The sequence below is a fragment of the Periophthalmus magnuspinnatus genome, chromosome 9 (genome assembly GCF_009829125.3).
Source record: "Periophthalmus magnuspinnatus isolate fPerMag1 chromosome 9, fPerMag1.2.pri, whole genome shotgun sequence".
In the NCBI taxonomy this organism is placed as follows: domain Eukaryota; kingdom Metazoa; phylum Chordata; class Actinopteri; order Gobiiformes; family Gobiidae; genus Periophthalmus; species Periophthalmus magnuspinnatus.
The window spans coordinates 26,870,401-26,889,121 of NC_047134.1; the positions used below are offsets into that span (position 1 = coordinate 26,870,401).

General features: G+C 42.1%; 1 protein-coding gene across 1 annotated transcript in view; it reads right to left on the reverse strand.

The window, feature by feature from the left end:
- Positions 1-13,236, reverse strand: part of srrm4 (serine/arginine repetitive matrix 4) — a 91,118-nt gene extending 77,882 nt beyond the window's left edge. The window contains exon 1 of the mRNA XM_055224242.1: positions 13,067-13,236. Coding sequence (XP_055080217.1) covers positions 13,067-13,236 — 170 coding nt within the window. The remainder of the gene's footprint in view (positions 1-13,066) is intronic.
- Positions 13,237-18,721: the final 5,485 nt, after the last annotated feature.

The window sequence follows — 18,721 nt, forward strand, 5'->3', positions numbered from 1 at the left end:
TACTCAAACAAATGGTAAACGGTGACATTTTATATAGCGCTTTTCCACTTTTAAGGAACTCAACGCGCTTTACATGAAGGAACCACGCACCCATTCACACACACATTCATACGCCGGTGTACGCAGACACTGGGGGCGAGGTGGGTTAAGTGTCTTGCCCAATAACACAACAGCAATGATCATCTGAGCTGGGATTACACCACCAACCTCACCAACGCTCAATCAATGATGTTTGCGTCTAAAGCAGGATATTGAACCGCCAACCTTCAGATCAGTGGACAAACACGCTACCAACTGAAGCACATGCATATATTTACATCAATTGCTGCCAAATCAAACATAAAAAATAGTCTGTGAAATGCACTGGAATGTTGTGTACTTTGGAGGATATAGAATTCATCCTGACTGTAACAGAGAAGACCCAACCAAAGCCACAGATGCTGCTTGGACTCAAATGGATTAGTTACACGGGAATCGATACAAACCAGGAATCCATTTTGGTGGCCTCCTGCCTGGGGAGGGGGCTCAGATCCTGCTCATATTAAGAGGCAAGCCATGTGCACCGCCACCGACAACACAGACAAGGATGGAAGAGGCAGGACAGGTACAGCAGGCAAAATGTCATTGTAAGAATATGGCTGTCACTCTATCAAACCGTGATGGCTGCAGAATTATTCAGTCCTGTCCAAACCAGTGAGGAGACAATCACTTACTATTTCCATTCAGGCAAAAATAAAAATAGGCGTATTACAAAAAAAATTCAGTTTTCTTTTAAGACACTAGCGCAGTTGGGAGAGTGTGCATAAATGGACATAATTAACCCGCTAACCGCTGCTTTCCAAATAAGAAGTGAGCATGGGCGCACTTCCGGCTCCAACAACTCTGACTCTAATTCACTTTCTATTGAAAATCTGTCGCCCATCTCTCTAACTACCGCCGTCCGGCTCGTCATTTGGGTCTTAAAATGTTCGTATTAACCCTCTCTACATGATCCTGGGGTTTTTATTTCACTATTGTGGCCGTAAATCAAGATATGAACATTAATTACAGATAAATCACGTGTCTTCTTTCCTCAAGGTCGCTCCCACTAGCGTTAGCAACGGGTAATAGAGTTGCTAAGCGCTTGCTCCTTGCCAAACCAGCGGTGCAGGCGGAAAGAGGGGGGTTACCTTCAACAGCCTCGCTCCGGATTGACTCTTTGGTTGCTATGATGCTCGCAGTTGGAATTCCTAATATGAAACTCTGCTCCAAATTCGTCCCTATAACCGCTAGCATCAACAAGCTTCATTTGACTGGAGCTGATCTTCTTTATACAGTTTTGGGTAAGTCGCCCTGCATGGTTACACTTTCTGCCATACTGGGAAAAGCAAAAGCAGCCCCTAGACCATGTATCAAAGTACCTGTGGCATTTTGATGTAAGATTTTTGCTAATATCCTTTGTATAGCTTCACAAAGTACACGTAAGCTTGTGGGCGGAGAATTGCACAGAATCTAACCGTTAGGAGGGTTCAAATAGGACCCCAAAGAGAGTGGTAGGTTACTCACACAGGCATGGATGACATCTAAACTCTCTTCAGACATGTTTTTGACGAGGGAACATCGATATAACAAGGTGGAAAGGTCCAAAAAGGTTAACTTTGCATAATACCCCTCTTTACAATAATCACTCTCAAACATCACAACTCCATATCCAAACAATGGTCTCTTCTGCCCAATTGAAAGTTCTTGGGTTGTATTTTTCAGCAGGTAAACATCATTAAAACATAGAAATGCCTCTGTAATTTTAAACTCTTCATTGCAAAGTAGCCACTAGACGGCCATTATCTTTCTGGCCATATAGATAGCACTGGTTTTAGTAAACACTAGTGGATAATATACCTGGGATAATGTTTTAGCAATGGACGCTAACAGAATACGCATTTTAAAATAGAGAATAGTTCCTAATTTTGTGGTGCTGTTTCGGTATGAGTCTACGTCACAAGCAGTGCCTCCTCTTGCACGAAACAGCTTGGTGAAAAGATGAGTTCATTAGACCGTGGAGCCATTTTGAACCTGTAGCTGTATTGTTTGTGCTGCATTCTCATTATTTTGGCCACACTTCCGTACATTCCCACAGGGGCTGTCACTTTACGAGCCCCTCCAAAACCATCACCTCCCTTCCTCGTTAAAGCGCCTTATGCTGAGGTAAGAGACCCCCCCAAAGTACCGACATGTTGCCCCTCCTGGTTCTATCAGACTGTCTGTAGTCTACCATCTGCCCCTGGAATGGACAAGACCCCACTTTTACTGCAAAACATGCCAGCAACAATAAAGATCTCAATGGGTGCGCTGGAGCAGATTAACGTCTGCATATAAGATGAGTTTTCAGTGCACAATAGGGTGAATGTTGCTCTGTGCATCCAGTAGAGGGCGTTGTTTAAAGTAAAAATTCAGCTTTGTACAAGATTTTAAATAGTTATAGTATGGACGAGTTTAGGAGGGCACATGTTTGCTGTAGTAAAATAGCATGTACTAGACGTCACGATCTTGTTGCTGTCAATCAAACCTCTTGCTAACGCTAGCAGGAGTGACCTCAGGGAAAGAAGCCAACTGATTAGTCTGTTATTAATATTCATATCTTGATTTATAGACACAATAGTGAAATAAAAATACCAGGATCATGTACCGCAGGTTAATACAAATATTTTAAGCCAAACCTAACAAACCTGACAGCAGCAGTAACAGCAAGAGGGGCAACAGTTTTTCAATAGAAAGTGAATTAAAGCCAGAGTTGTCGGAAGCACGCCCATGCTCACTTCTTATTTGGAACGCAGCTGCTAGCGGGCTGTATATATACATTTATATACACAGTCTACGGTGTGAGATAGTTACATGCAGTTGTTTCCACGTGGTTCTCAGCTAACACTGCCTCTCATTGGATAAAATTGTCTGTCTCCGGCAAACAAAACAAAACAGCTTTTCAATATATAGGCAATATCATTCAGCCTGTTTCCCCCAAATAGCTGTTTTTTACAATATACTCTTTGATTTAAAATGTGTTTTCCTGAAGTACAAGAAATAAATATCAGGTACTGCCCCTTTAAAAGAAAATATAGATTTTTTTTCAATGAACAAAAATAAATGATAAAAAGCTGTTTCTCTGTCTTGTGGTAAATTGATTTCTCACTATGATGGCAACAATTTGAGTCAGATCTTTGTACAATATAAGCTCCAAACTACCCGCAAATATTATCCCAACATACAGCATAGGAGTCTTCATACAAAGCTAACCTTAATGCATATTTAATGAAGACACCCTCCGAGACCCAAACTGCTTGTGGGGTCAAAATAGTCCAATCCCCTTCCCCTCTTTTACACTTTTTGGCTCAGAGAAGAAGCCAGCCAGGAGAACAGCAAACTCTAATTACTCCTGTGTGGTTGTCTGGGCCTGCAGCGGATCCCAACAGGAACGAAAACAAAAACAAACAAAAAAAACAGTGGCAGCGCAAGGACAGATTGGACATGAAAGGCGTCCCTGTGGCATCCGGTGACTCCTCTCTCGCCTCGCTCCCCTCGTGTAGGTACAGAATGCCCCCCCCCCCCGCTTCCCCACTTCCCTACTTCCTCCCCTCGCTTTCACTGTGCATCAGCCTTCAGTTATCCTCAGTGAATAATGATGCTTCCTCGACTCGGGAAAAGAATGGGAATAGGAGAACGCCTTGGGCCATGCATTCTGATGGTCTAGGTAATGCATTCTACTCAGGCAAAAACAACAGTGTGTTTCAGTTTCTGGGTTTATTGGGAGCTCATTATTTGCAATATGCATCAACTTTATTGTGTCTATGTGTGTGGATGTTGTGGTCACACAGGTAGACAATTAAATGAATGCACACTCCAGGTAAAGGTGGACTATGTAACTTTTCTGGTAGGGGGTACATCACCTGTTTGTTTCCAATGGAGTTGTTTTTGTTTAGCCTGGTATGGCGTTAAACTGATTTTTCTAGCGTTTATTCAATCACAGATAAATAACTTGGAAAAACATGCATTGTTACTATGAGCAGTGTCGCCTAGCTCCACAGATCTGACCTGTAACTTGGCCTGGAGGTATTTCCTGCTCTTCTCCTTAGGCGTATTTGAAGAGGAGTATTGTTCTTCGTTTCGTGATATTTTTTTTTTCCCAACAAACCAATCACATTTTTGACCCCTGGACGAAAAGTGTCACACGGAGGTATAAAAATTATTGGTCCAACAAAAAAAGTTATAAAATGGCATCGTGAGAATGTCGTTTGACCACTGACTCAGCAGCAACACCTAGAGGCAGAACCATATTGCAAAGGAGATGTGCGAATTTTGGCATAAACTCACAAAATTTGCAAAAACAATAGATCCATGAAACAAGCCTAAAAATGAATTGAAGCATTGCTCTATGACGAACAGGAAGTCGGCCATGTTGGATCAAAAATTCAACTGCATATTTATTAAAAAAAAGTTTAAAAAGTATCTAGTTATATTTAATGCCATATTGGGAATATTCCAGGTGAAAAAACAACAACATCTCCATGGAAACAAGCAGATATCAGACCTTCCTCCATTGCACCTTGAATTATGATATTCACCTAATTGCTTGTTAATCGTTTCATCTAATAAACGTTCTGAGTCAACCAACTCCCAAACTAGCCACCTCAGCCTCTCCATCTCCTCATCCTCTTACCACCAAAGGCCAAACGTGATCCATTCAATAAACAATTGTGTATCTCATGGTAACGGTGCAAGACTAATCACAATAGAATCAAAAATAGCAATTTGAATTAACTTAATTAGCAAACTGCAGACACTGACATTTTTGAAGTACCAAAATTTCCCCTAGAAAAGAGAAATGGGATTCTTAATGGGATTAGTTTGTCAGTTCATATTTCAGGATTTTTGTCAATTCTTCTGGATGGGTTAAAATGTGAACTTTAAACAGAATCCTATTATTAAAATATAAATCACAAATCTACTTGCAGTACTAATAATTCTTGATATACAAAGAGCTTAAAAAAGACATGTGTCTGTGGGGACGTTTGCTGTGGTGCACCCCTGCTTCCATCACTGTGACACCCGGGCACCCTACTGGTTCAGTCCTGGTCTAGTCCTGGTCTAGTCCTGGTTTAGTCCTGGTCTAGTCCTGGTTTAGTCCTGGTTCAGTCCTGGTCTAGTCCTGGTTTAGTCCTGGTTTAGTCCTGGTTTAATCCTGATCTTGTCTTGGTTTAGTCCTGGTCTAGTCCTGGTTTAGTCCTGGTCTAGTCCTGGTCTAGTCCTGGTTTAGTCCTGGTTTAGTCCTGGTCTAGTCCTGGTTTAGTCCTGGTCTAGTCCTGGTTTAATCCTGGTTTAGTCCTGGTCTAGTCCTGGTTTAGTCCTGGTTTAGTCCTGATCTTGTCTTGGTTTAGTCCTGGTCTAGTCCTGGTTTAATCCTGGTTTAGTCCTGGTCTAGTCCTGGTTTAGTCCTGGTTTAATCCTGGTTTAGTCCTGGTCTAGTCCTGGTTTAGTCCTGGTTTAGTCCTGATCTTGTCTTGGTTTAGTCCTGGTCTAGTCCTGGTATAGTACTAAAATAATAAGGAAATACCAGGACTACATCAGGACTAATTTCAGTATTTTTTTTATTTTTTTTTTAGCCTTGTCTTGGTTTAGTCCCAGATTAGTTCCGGTTTAGTCCTAGATTAGTCCTGGTCTAGTCCTGGTCTAGTACTTGTTTAGTCCTATTTTAGTGCTGGTTTTGTCCTGGTCTAGTACTGTTTTAGTCCTGGTTTAGTACTCATCTAGTCCTGGTTTAGTCTTGTTCTAGTCCTGTTTTAGTCCTGGTTTAGTCATGGTCTAGTACTGGTTTAGTCCTGGTTTAGTCCTGGTCTAGTACTGGTTTAGTCCTGTTTTAGTCCTGGTTTAGTCCTGGTTTAGTCCTGGTCTAGTACTGGTTTAGTCCTGTTTTAGTCCTGGTTTTGTCCTAGTCTAGTACTGTTTTAGTCCTGGTTTAGTTCTCATCTAGTCCTAGTTTAATCTTGTTCTAGTCCTGGTTTAGTCCTGGTTTAGTCCTGGTTTAGTCCTGGTCTGGTACTGGTTTAGCCCTGGTTTAGTCTTTGTTTAGTCCTGGTCTAGTACTGTTTTAGTCCTGGTTTAGTACTCATCTAGTCCTGGTTTAGTCGTGTTCGAGTCCTGATTTAATCCTGGTTTAGTCCTGGATTGGTACTGGTCTAGTATTGGTTTATTTCTGGTCTGGTCCTTCTTTAGTCCTGGTTTAGTTATGTTCTAGTCCTGATTTAGTCCTGCTTTAGTTCTGTTCTAGTCCTCATTTAGTCCTGATCTAGTCCTGGTATTTTAGTATTTTTTGTCAATTCTTTTGGATGAGTTTAAACAGAATCCTATTATTAAAATATAAATCACAAACTACTCTCAGTACTAACCCCAAGTACTTGCTATACTAAAACTAAAAAACCCACACATCGTCATATCAATAATTTGAATCTAAGATGGACAGTAGACATAGACACTGCTCCAGTCTTGTCCAAACACAGAGCGAATGACCCCAGTTTGTCTGCCGCTCTGTGGAGATGTTTGCTGTGGCGTGCCCCTGCCATGCTGCCATCATCGTCACTGTCACCCGGACAAAGCCCACATGGGACAGACGCAGACAACCAGCCCGCCCATTCTAAACAGACATCCAGCCCCCGCTCCAGACCCAGCCTATTTACAAAGGATGTTCTCTTCACAGCAAGACACAGAACATCGGATTTTCCTGAGCTAAAAAAAATAATATTATGAATTCAGCATGATAATCTGCTGAGTTAATTGGATGGATGTAATTAAGATTATTAAGAAGTTTGAAATTTCGATACCACATTGGAATTTAGGTTTAGCCCTGGTTAAGTATTGTTTTTGTGCTGGTTTAGTCCTGGTCTAGTCCTGGTTTAGCCCTGGTTTAGTACTAGTTAAGTCCTGCTTTTGTCCTGGTTTAGTCTTTGTTTAGTCCTGGTTTAGTCCTGGTTTAGTCCTGGTCTAGTCCTGGTTTAGCCCTGGTTTAGTCCTAGTTCAGTCCTAGTTCAGTCCTGGTTTAATCTTGGTTTAGTCTTGGTTTAGTCCTCATCTTGCTTTGGTTTAGAACTGGTTTAGTCTCTGTTTAGTCCTAGTTGGGTCATGGTTTTGTCCGGGTTTAGTCCTAGTCGAGCCCTGGTTTAGTCCTAGTTAAGTCCTGGTTTAGTCCTGGTCTAGTCCTGGTTTAGACCTCGTGAAGTCCTGGTTTAGACCTCGTGAAGTCCTGGTTTAGTCCTGGTGTAGTCCTGATTTAGTCTGGGTTTAGTCCTCATTTTGCCTCTGTTTAGTCCTCATCTTGGCTTGGTTTGTCCCTGGTTTAGTCCTTGTTTAGTCCTGGTTTAGTCCTGGTTTAGTCCTGGTTTTGTCCTGGTTTAGTCCTAGTTAAGTCCTGGTTTGGTCCTGATTTATTCCTGGTCCAGCCCTGGTTTAGTCCTGGTTTAGTCCTAGTCAAGTCCTGGTTTGGTCCTGATTTATTCCTGGTCCAGCCCTGGTTTAGTCCTAGTTAAGTCCTGGTTTGGTCCTGATTTATTCCTGGTCCAGTCCTGATTTAGTCCTGATTCACTCCTGATCTAGTCCTGGTTTAATTCCGGGTTCAGTCCCAGTTGTGGTAATTATGCAAATGTGAATCTAACAAGCAATGTACAGTGGAACAAGTCCAACAGTGAATCTTCCTCCAGTTAGCAAATATAAACTAGTTAAACTACTCTAATTAAAGTATTCTTTTAATAGTATGCAGTTTTAAGCTCTAGTGCGAGACGTAGCTGTTTAAGAGTGTAATAAAGATGGAACTTTTTCTCCTTCAGATGGTTAGATAAGTGGAGACGCTACACGCTGATGATAAAAATGTAGTTTTTCGAAAGATGCAATGATTAAAAAAAAAAAAAAAAAAACTCGAGCTGTGTGTTGCATTATAGTTGTGCCGTAATAGGAGTCATTATAGACACATTATCCGGTTGAGTGTGCTGCTGGTGCCGTGCGTGGTGAAATGGCCCATTCTCATCCTCATTAACATAGCTAATTTCACACGAGACAAAGTTGATAAGGGATGTCAAAAGCAGTCAAGGTTCAGCCATGCAAGAGCCGCCATTATATCCACAGACTTTACAACTAAAGAGACGCCGTGTGTGTGTGTGTGTGTGTGTGTGTGTGTGTGCGAGTCTACGTTCACATGGACAAGTTAACCATATACATGTGCATTTATGGTGCAGGGTCCGCCACTTGGTCGTCTCCATGTAGATGTGTGTTATTGCTTTGCCTTTATTATTAGTCTGTCTGCATCTCCAAAGCTCAAAATGCTCTGTTCCTCCTTCTGATGTCATGAAGCGGTAGTTTTCAAGTTAACAACTACCTTTTTCCTTTAGTTCAGCAGAGACTGGCAATTCCAGGACTGAAATTATCCAAGTGATTCTAGTGAAGGTGTATGAGCCGTGTCCCTGTTCAATGGTTGGATCCTTTGGTGGCTGCATTTAAAGGCCAGTTGCATCACGATCAGAGCGACAAGGTGGTCCCATTTCATGCAGCCCACAAATGTGACCCAAGTTTCCATGGATATCGGCCATGAAAGGAGATGTCCAAGCATCCTTCGTGGCCTCCTATATCCCATCATGCACCACTGGACTGAAGTTCAAAAATCATGAAATGAAAAGCTCGGCCTGAGAGTGGAGAAAACATGTAAGTACACGCTTTAAACTTCATGAAATCATTACTAACACAACTGTAAACTTGACATAAGGTCATGACACTCGCAAAATTGTCAGAGAAGACTCGGAGATTTGAGCTAAAAGTTTGACTGCAGCTAACACGGCAAAACGTCTGCTCAAACTTTCGTATTTGGACAAATTAAGACACTAATCATATTCTTACTGTTAGGAGAAAAGAAGCACATGGAGTAATTCATAAAGCTCCGAGGAGGAAACAACCAAGTTTTCCTGGACGTGGGTCTAAACTTGGCCAGTGGAGCTTGGAGGTCAGATAAATGAAGGCACAGTTTAATTATGTATAACAAACTTATATTTATGTGCAAATTTCGTAATATAATCCTCCAAGGTATGCATTTAATTCTGTGAAGTAGTTGCTTTTCACAATCCATGAATATTTTTCAATTAAAAAGTAAAAGTATTAAAAAGTAAAGAACACAGTTTGGACATTTAATAGATTTGTGCTGAGACATTGTAAATACTATAGACCTGTGTCTGTCTGTTCTGCCCATCAGTCCTAATAGTATAATAATGAGGAAACTGCTTAAAATGTTTGATATTCATTTTCTTTTCTCACCTCTGGGGTCACAGAACTGGTGGCTGATAAGATGCCGGTGATGCATGAAACGGGTCAAATGCAGATGACAATAAAGTGAATAAACATTAAGCTAGAGGGGTGCTAACCTGCTGTTAATACGTATTTATGTAAATGTCTAGTGGATATGAATAATATTTATGACATGCAGTGTGGGCCTAACTTCAGCCTAACCTGCAATAGTTAATGTGTTTATCATCACAGGCTTTGACTCTGCAGGACTTTCAATGGCTCATTATCCCACTGTGTAGCAGGCAGAGCGAGCTGAGTCCTCCTCGATAGAGCATTGGGTCATGTCTCCAGTGTCCCCCGTCCAGAGTCACTGAGGAGGAGGTGGTCCTGCAGAAGACCTGTGAGACATCTATGGTTCCATCAGGGCCCATGCTGTGTGCTGCTGTCCCTTAAGTCCCCTAATAGTGCAGCGTGTGCGTAAAGTTTAGGTTTAACTTCTAATTTCTTGCAGAAGTTAAAAATATTTCATTTAAATGTAGAGTAAAGATAGGTTCCCTTAATCTTAGTTGAAGAACACTGAGGAGGTCGACCATGGTGATGTTCCAGTTACAGAAAATAGACCTGTACTTAACATAAAATAGGTTTGTACACATTTGATATTCACCATTTATACATTCCCTTGTCAATATTAAATCCTACTTTAAGAATTCAAATAATTTAGTTGGAACTTTAAGGCTTTTTTATTACAAGAACATTGTCAAAATGGTTATATTTATAGAAGTTACACACTAGTTTACATTTTTGAGTATTTAGTCATAAGATTTGGATGAGATTTATTATAATATCTTGGGCTCATGGTCTGAGTATTTGATCACTAGAGCGTAATCTTTTTAATCAATCCATGTGCGTATTATGGGTGATGCATGTAGTTAGCATTAGCATTAGCGGCGTGTTTCGGTTGCTGGGTCATGGGATCGGCTCCGTGGGTCAGACCTGTCCCATTTCAGCACAGTCTTTGCGGTCCACAGAGGTTACACAGATTCCTTCAAAGGATGCAGACGTTAAAATGGGATACGGCTATGTAGTTTAAAAACACAGTGGAGCACTTCCTGTATTACCACATGACATCACAAGGAGGAGCAGAGTGTTTTCAGAGAGTATGAGAGAAGAACTCAGCCTAAATATGCATGATTTGTGTGTTAAACATGTGTGAATGAAACAAAACACAACTCCAGGTCTGTTTGTGATGAGGAAACAACATTTTTTTAGGCACACAAAGTTCCACAGTGCAGCTTTAACACAAGAGATGCATTTTTTACCAGCAGAAGTACTCATTTCTGCCTGTATGCCCTGGTTTGGCTGGTGGTGTTGGATGGATTTGATGTTTTAGCATTATTTATACAGGGAGAGCCCAATGTTAAAATACAGAACAATACAAAAAGAACCAAAAAACAACTGCGTAGGTCAAACATTAAAAACAGGAGCAGGTGCAAGTATAAATGTTTATCACCAGATTATTTAAGTGCATTAGTGGCAACAATCTATCCAGTTTTGCCTGTCCTTGAAATATATTCCATTCGTTGGAAGCAAAATAACCAAATCTCAGTCGTAGCGTGGCCAGGTTTTACACGTGGACAATCATGAGGTTTGTTATAAGCAGCTGAAGTAAAACACTATTTCTGTATGCAAATGCCATCACCATCCCAACAACAATTTGACCAAAACATGTTCTCAAATCTGCATCTATTTGTTCCACCTACTTCAATGAACAAGCGCTTAGGATGCTGGTCACACGAGGGCCCAGTGCTCATTAATTAGTGAATTACAATGAAGAGATGTCATTAGCTGTCTCTGAGTATGTCTATGTCTATATAACACATGTATCTTACTATCCTGTCTACATTACCAGAGCTGGAGTAGTTGGAAAAAATACAGATTTTTTAACTGCGATTGTGATTTGATTCGCTATTTATGTTTTAATAGTAAAATTCAGTTTAAAGGGCCCATAATACGCTATTTTCTGATGTGTGTTTTAATGTTTCCTCATCACAGACAGACCTGGAGTTGTGTTTTGTTTCATTCACACACGTTTAAAACACAAACCCTGCGTATTTAAGCTGAGTATTTCAAACTGAAAACACTGCAACTGTTCCACCTTGTGATGTCATGAGGTAAAACAGGAAGTGCTCTGCTGTGTTTTTAAATTCCATACGCCTTCACTAGAATAATTTGGATCATTTCAGCGCTGGACTTGCTAAAAAAGGTAAAAAGCAGCTGTTAACTTGAAAACTACCGCTTCATGACATCACAAGGTGGAACAGAGCATTTTGAGAGACTAGTAATAAAGCATTACTTGAACATGTGTAAATGAAACAAAAAAACACAACTCCAGGTATGTTTTTGAGGAGGTAACAGCATTATAACATGACTTAACGCTCACAATTTTGCGTAATATTGGACCTTTAAACGCATCTGACAAAAAGACTGATCCTGCATCTTAGTTCTGACGTATAACAATAACAAGAGAAAGAGAACGTTGTTGCCAAACCCTGTCATCAGAGAAAGAAGGCTCTAGTGTGATGTTCCTACAAGGATGCCACATGAGTCATGACCTTTAAACGGGACCATTAACTCAACACTACAATCTTCTGTGTTGTTGGCGTAAACCGAGCATACCGCTGTATTCACTGGTGAGAGGTAGAACGCCACATAAGACAATTACTGTTGGGGCTTTTAGCATCGGACGAGGACTGTTTTAACATGGTGTCAATCAATTTATAAAGTGTTAAGGTTCAGATGGTTTTTGATATACACTACCAGTAAAAAGTGTGTTTTTTTCTCTTTATTTTTACTATTTCCTAGATTTATATACATACAGATATTTAGTAGGGCCATTAAATGTTTGTCTTTGCTACGTGATTCCATATATCTTACTTCATATATTTGATGTCTTCTGTGTGTGTATATATAATGTAGAAAGTAGTAAAAATAAAGAAAAAAAAAACTTAAATGATAGGGTGTGTCCAAACGTTTGACACAAGTTAATCAAAAGCTTCAGCATTAAACACATTTTCATCACGTTTCCACACAGCAGGATTGAGAAAAATGAGATATTAAAAATCCATTGGAGGAACGACTAAGATGAACTAATTTTAGTAGTAGAACTTTTTAAAATTAAGATTTTAGTCCCGCAAAGGCTAATTCTAATAGTAAGTCACAGCTTCTTTCCAGTTATCCAAGTGTTTTTTCTGGTTTTTGGACTGGCGCACGAATTTTGACATTTGACTCTGAAACACTAAACATTACAACAGCTAAACAAACAGAAACAATGTAATCCAAGACCCGGGACACACTGAAGGGACTACGTGTCTCTGGGCTGGCCTGGGAACACCTTGGGGTCCCACCGGAGGAGCTGGAGGACGTGTCTGGGGTGAGGGAAGTCTGGGAGTCCCTGCTTAGACCGCTGGAAGAAGATGGATTGATGGATGGATGGGTGTAATCCAAGTAGAAGGTGAAAAATTGTTCAAAATAGAGCTAATAGTGAAGCAAGATCACTCCATTAAGATAACACACCGGAACCTTCACGTGTCCTACGATGAGGGAAATTCCAGTGTTGCAACGCCAGTTAAAGAGCAGCAAGAGAATAGAGAGGCACTGTGACACCAGAGTAAAGATTAGGCGAGAAAACTATTACATTTCCCAAAGCAGGACAAGCAGTGTGTACATTTCAAAGACCCACGCCACGCACTGACACCTCTAGTACAGAAACACTACTCACTCAGCGACCCTGGTGCGCGCCGTGATGCTCGCTACGATCACGCTCTCCAGTCTCGGGGTGGCCACAGCCTTGAACGTCCCTTTCCAAAACTTTTCAAAGAGCTGCTTCTCCCGCACCAGACCCGACGATCCGAAAAGCGAGGGCACCGTAAGCGAACACGCGGGCTCCATGTGTGCCGAAGCTTGCGTCTACAGTCTACTTCTCACTCGCACATCTATCGGAGAGGCAGGAGCTATCCAAGTACTGAATTCAGCGAGTGCGGGCGGCCGGAGTCTCGTTCCAATTGATAGCGGCAGCAGCAGGTTGTCAGAGCGGTTACTCCACGCACAAAAGCAAACCCCCCTTTCCTCTCCAACGGGGTCTCAGCATTGTCCCGTGGGGTGAAAATGAGGGGGGCATCGGCATGTTTTGCTCCGTGACATCTGCTACTTTTTTTTTTTTTTTTTTAAAGGGTTCACCGAGTTGAAACGTGGTTGCAGGTCTGCGTCAGTTAAATAGCGGAGAGTAGTTGTGAGGATTTGATCGGCGTGGTTGAGAGCAGGTGACGCAGAGCGAGAGCGCGCGTGTGTGGACAGGGAGACGGGGTGAGAGTGTGGAGGGGACGCGTAGAGGGGCGCTTGTTTTGTGTCTGCGTTAGTGACGTAAGGAGGGGAGGGGAGGAGGAGGAGGAGGAGGAGGAGAAGGGGGAGGGGACACACGCGAGAGAGGGACACTTCTGTCGTCGGTCCTGCTCCGTGATGCGCCACAAGTGTGAGAGATGCTGACACGGTGGCGCAAAAGGACACGGATAGTAGAGGCGGTTTAAGACGTTTAAGACGAGACATGTTAAGAAAAAAAAAAAAAAAAAACAGTTTAATAACAACACCTCAATTAGCCTTAATAAAGCATCAACAAAGACTTCATTAAAAGGCTCACTCGCAAACTCTTAATCAAGTAGAGCAGTGATTAAGCCTGATTCATTTGTAATAAACAATTTGATCGACTTTTCAAAGCTTTTTTCTTCTCGTTTACTCTCAAAAAAGTTGTTTTTGCAGTGATTCGTGCATGTTTGAGCAATCTTTAATCACTTATTTTCCAGACGCCATATTGCCGATCAACTCCGTTTTCACCTCCACTTGGAGACACCCACTGTGACTCTCTCTCTGTCTTTCTCTGTTCCTCCCTCTCTCTGTTTATCTCTCTTTTCTATCTTTCTCTCTGTGTCTTTCTCGCTTTCTCTCACACCCACATTCTCTCTCTCTCCCCCTCCTCTCTTCTCTCCCACTCTCTGTCTATCACTTTCTCTCTCTCTTTACACACTTTCTCCCTCTCCTCCTCTCTTTCTTTCCTCTCACTGTCTTTCTCTCCCTCTCGAAGTTGTTTTTGCAGTGATTCGTGCATGTTTGAGCAATCTTTAATCACTTATTTTCCAGACGCCATATTGCCGATCAGCTCCGTTTTCACCTCCAACCGGACACGCCCACTGTGACTCTCCCTGTCTGTCTTTCTTTATTCCTCCCTGTCTCTTTTTATCTCTCTTTTCTGTCTTTCTCTCTGTGTCTTTGCCTTTTGCTGTCTTTCTCGCTTTCTCTCACACCCACATTCTCTCTCTCTCCCCCTCCTCTCTTCTCTCCCACTCTCTGTCTATCACTTTCTCTCTCTCTTTACACACTTTCTCCCTCTCCTCCTCTCTTTCTTTCCTCTCACTGTCTTTCTCTCCCTCTCGAAGTTGTTTTTGCAGTGATTCGTGCATGTTTGAGCAATCTTTAATCACTTATTTTCCAGACGCCATATTGCCGATCAGCTCCGTTTTCACCTCCAACCGGACACGCCCACTGTGACTCTCCCTGTCTGTCTTTCTTTATTCCTCCCTGTCTCATTTTATCTCTCTTTTCTGTCTTTCTCTCTGTGTCTTTGCCTTTTGCTGTCTTTCTCGCTTTCTCTCACACCCACATTCTCTCTCTCTCCCCCTCCTCTCTTCTCTCCCACTCTCTGTCTATCACTTTCTCTCTCTCTTTACACACTTTCTCCCTCTCCTCCTCTCTTTCTTTCCTCTCACTGCTTCTTTCTCCCTCTCAAACTTGTTTTTGGAGTGATTCGTGCATGTTAATTGCTTATTTTCAAGACGCCATATTGCTGCTCAGCTCCGTTTTCACCTCCACCCGTACACGCCCACTGTGACCTACTGACTTCATTCTCTAGTTTTATTTTCTTAATCGGTGATAGGCGTAGGATTCGGTAGCGTCACGTAATCATCTTGCTTTCGTATCCATAAGAGGGTCGACATCTATAAGACTCTTTGTTGTCGATGTCGATGACGTTTACAGCGACGTCAGCTCCCATCGGTCACCGTAATTCTCAAACGCGGAAGTGAATGTGCTTTTTTCTTTTATTAAGTCGTTTTAGATGAACATTGCGATTTAAAATGTGCAAATTATCTCAAAATGATCCAGGTGTCATAGATTATAACGATATAGCGGATGCAAACGTCATAGTTATTATAAAGTGTTACCAAGTCTTGCATAAAATATTAAGAAACAGTCACACTCAGTCAGTTTGTTCATTTCCTCCATTGATGTGGGTTGATCTGCTTGTTTGTTTGTTTTTTATTGGCCAATTACCATTTCATTGTTTAATTTGGACTTTTTGTTGGTTAAATAAACAATTTTGTGTAGCCCTGCGAGTTGCCATGGTTGTGATTTGGGGCTCTACAAAAACAGAATTTAATTGAATAATAGTAACACAGATTATTGGTTTACAGCACATTTAACTTCTGCTTTTGAGGGGTCAACGGCTCCGTAAAGTTTGCACAGGGTCAAGAGGTGAATGAGTTTTGTTGACAGTGGAGAGATTTAAACACATCACGTATCAGTTTGTAATGTTTAAAGAGGCAGATATACATTTAGAATCACACATAAACAGGTCTATTATCTGCATTCTTAACCTGACAGCAATTGGTTCATACATATATATTTCCTGATGGAGTTAGAGAAGTTGTTTCCTGATTCACTTACGCCTCCTTAGTTTGTTTCTCACACACTCCGCTCCAGTTTGAGCCTTTCAAACAAAAGACTGGGCAAATCAGCACAACAAAAGGACCACCGCTGAGCAGCAGCCAGAGTATGTGGGCGACACAGGCCTCCCCCGGGCTGAGACTTACCCCCTCCTTCCTCTCTCTCTTTCTGGGTCTCTCTCTCTGTCTTTCTCTTTACCCACTTTGTCCTTCTCCTGCTCTTTTTCTTTCCTCGCACTGTCTCTTTCTCCCACTCTCTACTTTTCTCTTTGTCCTTCATCCCTCACAGACACACACACTCTCCCTCCTCTCTCTCCCACTCTCTTCTCCTCTTTGTTTCTCTCCTTTCCCTTTCTGTCCTTCGCTCCCACTCGCTATCATTCTCTCTCTTTCTCTCTTTCTCACCCTCTCTCCCTTCTCTCTTTTTCTTTCTGTCCTTCTCTCTCTTCTCCCCTCTGGTCAATACACAGCACACATTCTCTTCTTCTTCTGTCTTTAATGCTCTTTCTCTCTCCCTCCCTCTCTTCTTCTTCTTCTTCTTCTGCCTCTAATGCTCTCTCTCCCTCTTTTCCCTCTCTTCGTCTTCTTCCTCTCCCTCTGTCTCTAATGCTCTCTGTCTCTCCCTCTTTTCCCTCTCTTCCTCTGTCTCTAATGCTCTCGCTCTCCCTCTTTTCCCTCTCTTCCTCCTCTTCCTCTCCCTCTATCTCTAATGCTCTCTCTCTCCCTCTTTTCCCTCTCTTCCTCCTCTTCCTCTCCCTGTGTCTCTTTTCCTCTCTCTCTCTCTCTCAGCACACATTCTCCCTCTCTTCTTCCCTCTCTTCTTCCTTCTCTTCTTCCTCTCTCTCTTCCTCTCCCTCTGTCTCTAATGCTCTCTCTCCCTCTTTTCCCTCTCTTCCTCCTCTTCCTCTCCCTGTGTCTCTTATGCTCTCTCTCTCTCTCTCTCAGCACACATTCTCCCTCTCTTCTTCCCTCTCTTCTTCCTTCTCTTCTTCCTCTCTCTCTTCCTCTCCCTGTGTCTCTAATGCGTATCATTGGCTGAGTCTGTTGGACTTTAATGCTCTGGAGGTGTCACTGGTTCAGTCCAGTGTGACACAGACACAGGACTCACTGTGGAGCATGAGACAGATCCTCTGCTTTAAATCTCATCACTTTAAAGACGTTTCACTGTGTTTTTATTATACTGTGTTTATGTCAGAACTGAATTACACTGCATATGGACTATTTCATACAGTGGAAGTACTCAGTTTTGTTACTTAAGTAAAAGTAAAGATGCCAGAGCAAAAAATACTCAGGTAAAAGTAAAAGCATCACATGAAAAAAGTATTAAAGTATCTAGTTTAAAAATGTACTTAAAGAGTAAAAAGTAAAAGTATTTTATGCAGATTTTGAGGTCTTATACAGCTTTAAATGTAGTGATGTTGATAAAGATTTGTGCTTAATTTTGTTGCCCCTTATGATGAGTGCACAATCAAGATTCGTTACGTCGCCGGGACCAGCGTCACCGGGGCCCCACCCAGGAGCCAGGCCTGGGGTGGGTGCTCGAGAGCGAGTGCCTGGTGGCCGAGCCTTTCCCCACGGGGCCCGACTGGGCTCAGCCTGAAGGAGCGATTTGGAGCCGTCCTCTTGTGGACCCACCACCCGCGAGAGAATCCGTAAGGGGCCGGTGCATAGAGATCCGGGCGGCGGTCGAAGGCGGGGATCTCGACGATAGCTCTGGGGACATGGAATGTCACCTCGCTGGGGGGGAAGGAGACTGAGCTTGTGCGGGAGGTTGAGCTTTACCAGCTAGATACAGTCAGCCTCACCTCCACTCACAGCTTGGGCTCTGGAACCCAACTCCTTGGGAGGGGCTGGACTCTCCATTTCTCTGGCATTGCCCGTGGGGAGCGGCAGCGAGCTGGTGTGGGCTTGCTCATTGCCCCACAGCTCAGCCGCCACATGTTGGAGTTCACCCCGGTGAACGAGAGGTGCAACTTCGGGTCGGGGACAGGTCTCTCACTGTTGTGTCGGCCGACCTGGCCAAACAGCAGTGCAGAGTACCCGGCCTTCTTGGAGTCCCCTTCTGTTTTTATTTGTATATTATTCTTTTCTCACATTATGAATGTGTTAAAAATAAACCCTCAGCCTTTTCGGCAGGTGTCAAACAATAATGAAAAATACTTTTACTTTTTCAGTCCTATTCAAAAATGTAGTGGAGTAGAAAGTACAGATACCTGCTCTAAAATGTGGTGTTTTTAAGTATCCACTTAAAAATGTACTCAAGTAAAGCACAGATTCCTAAAATTTTTACATAAATGTAGTACTTTACTAAACACAGGAAACAAAGAGTTTTGTCCTACATTGCTATTCATTCATTATTATTATAGCTGTTAACATGACACACATTTCAACTGTACAGTGTAATCATCTTTTTGCAACAATGTGACTAGTATAACCCCTGATAAGTGTCTTTCATAGTTCTTACATTTTTTATTTATTCTTTTTTTTTTATTTAAAGCCAGACAGACCTAAAAGTTAAGCATTTTTAAATACAAGATTGTAGGTTCGAGACATATTAATATTGACATATTGATTCAAATAACAGAAGAAGACAGAAAAAAATAAATAAAAATAAACCATGCGTGAGCGTGTGTATGTGTGTGCATGTGTGTGCGGGGGTGGGT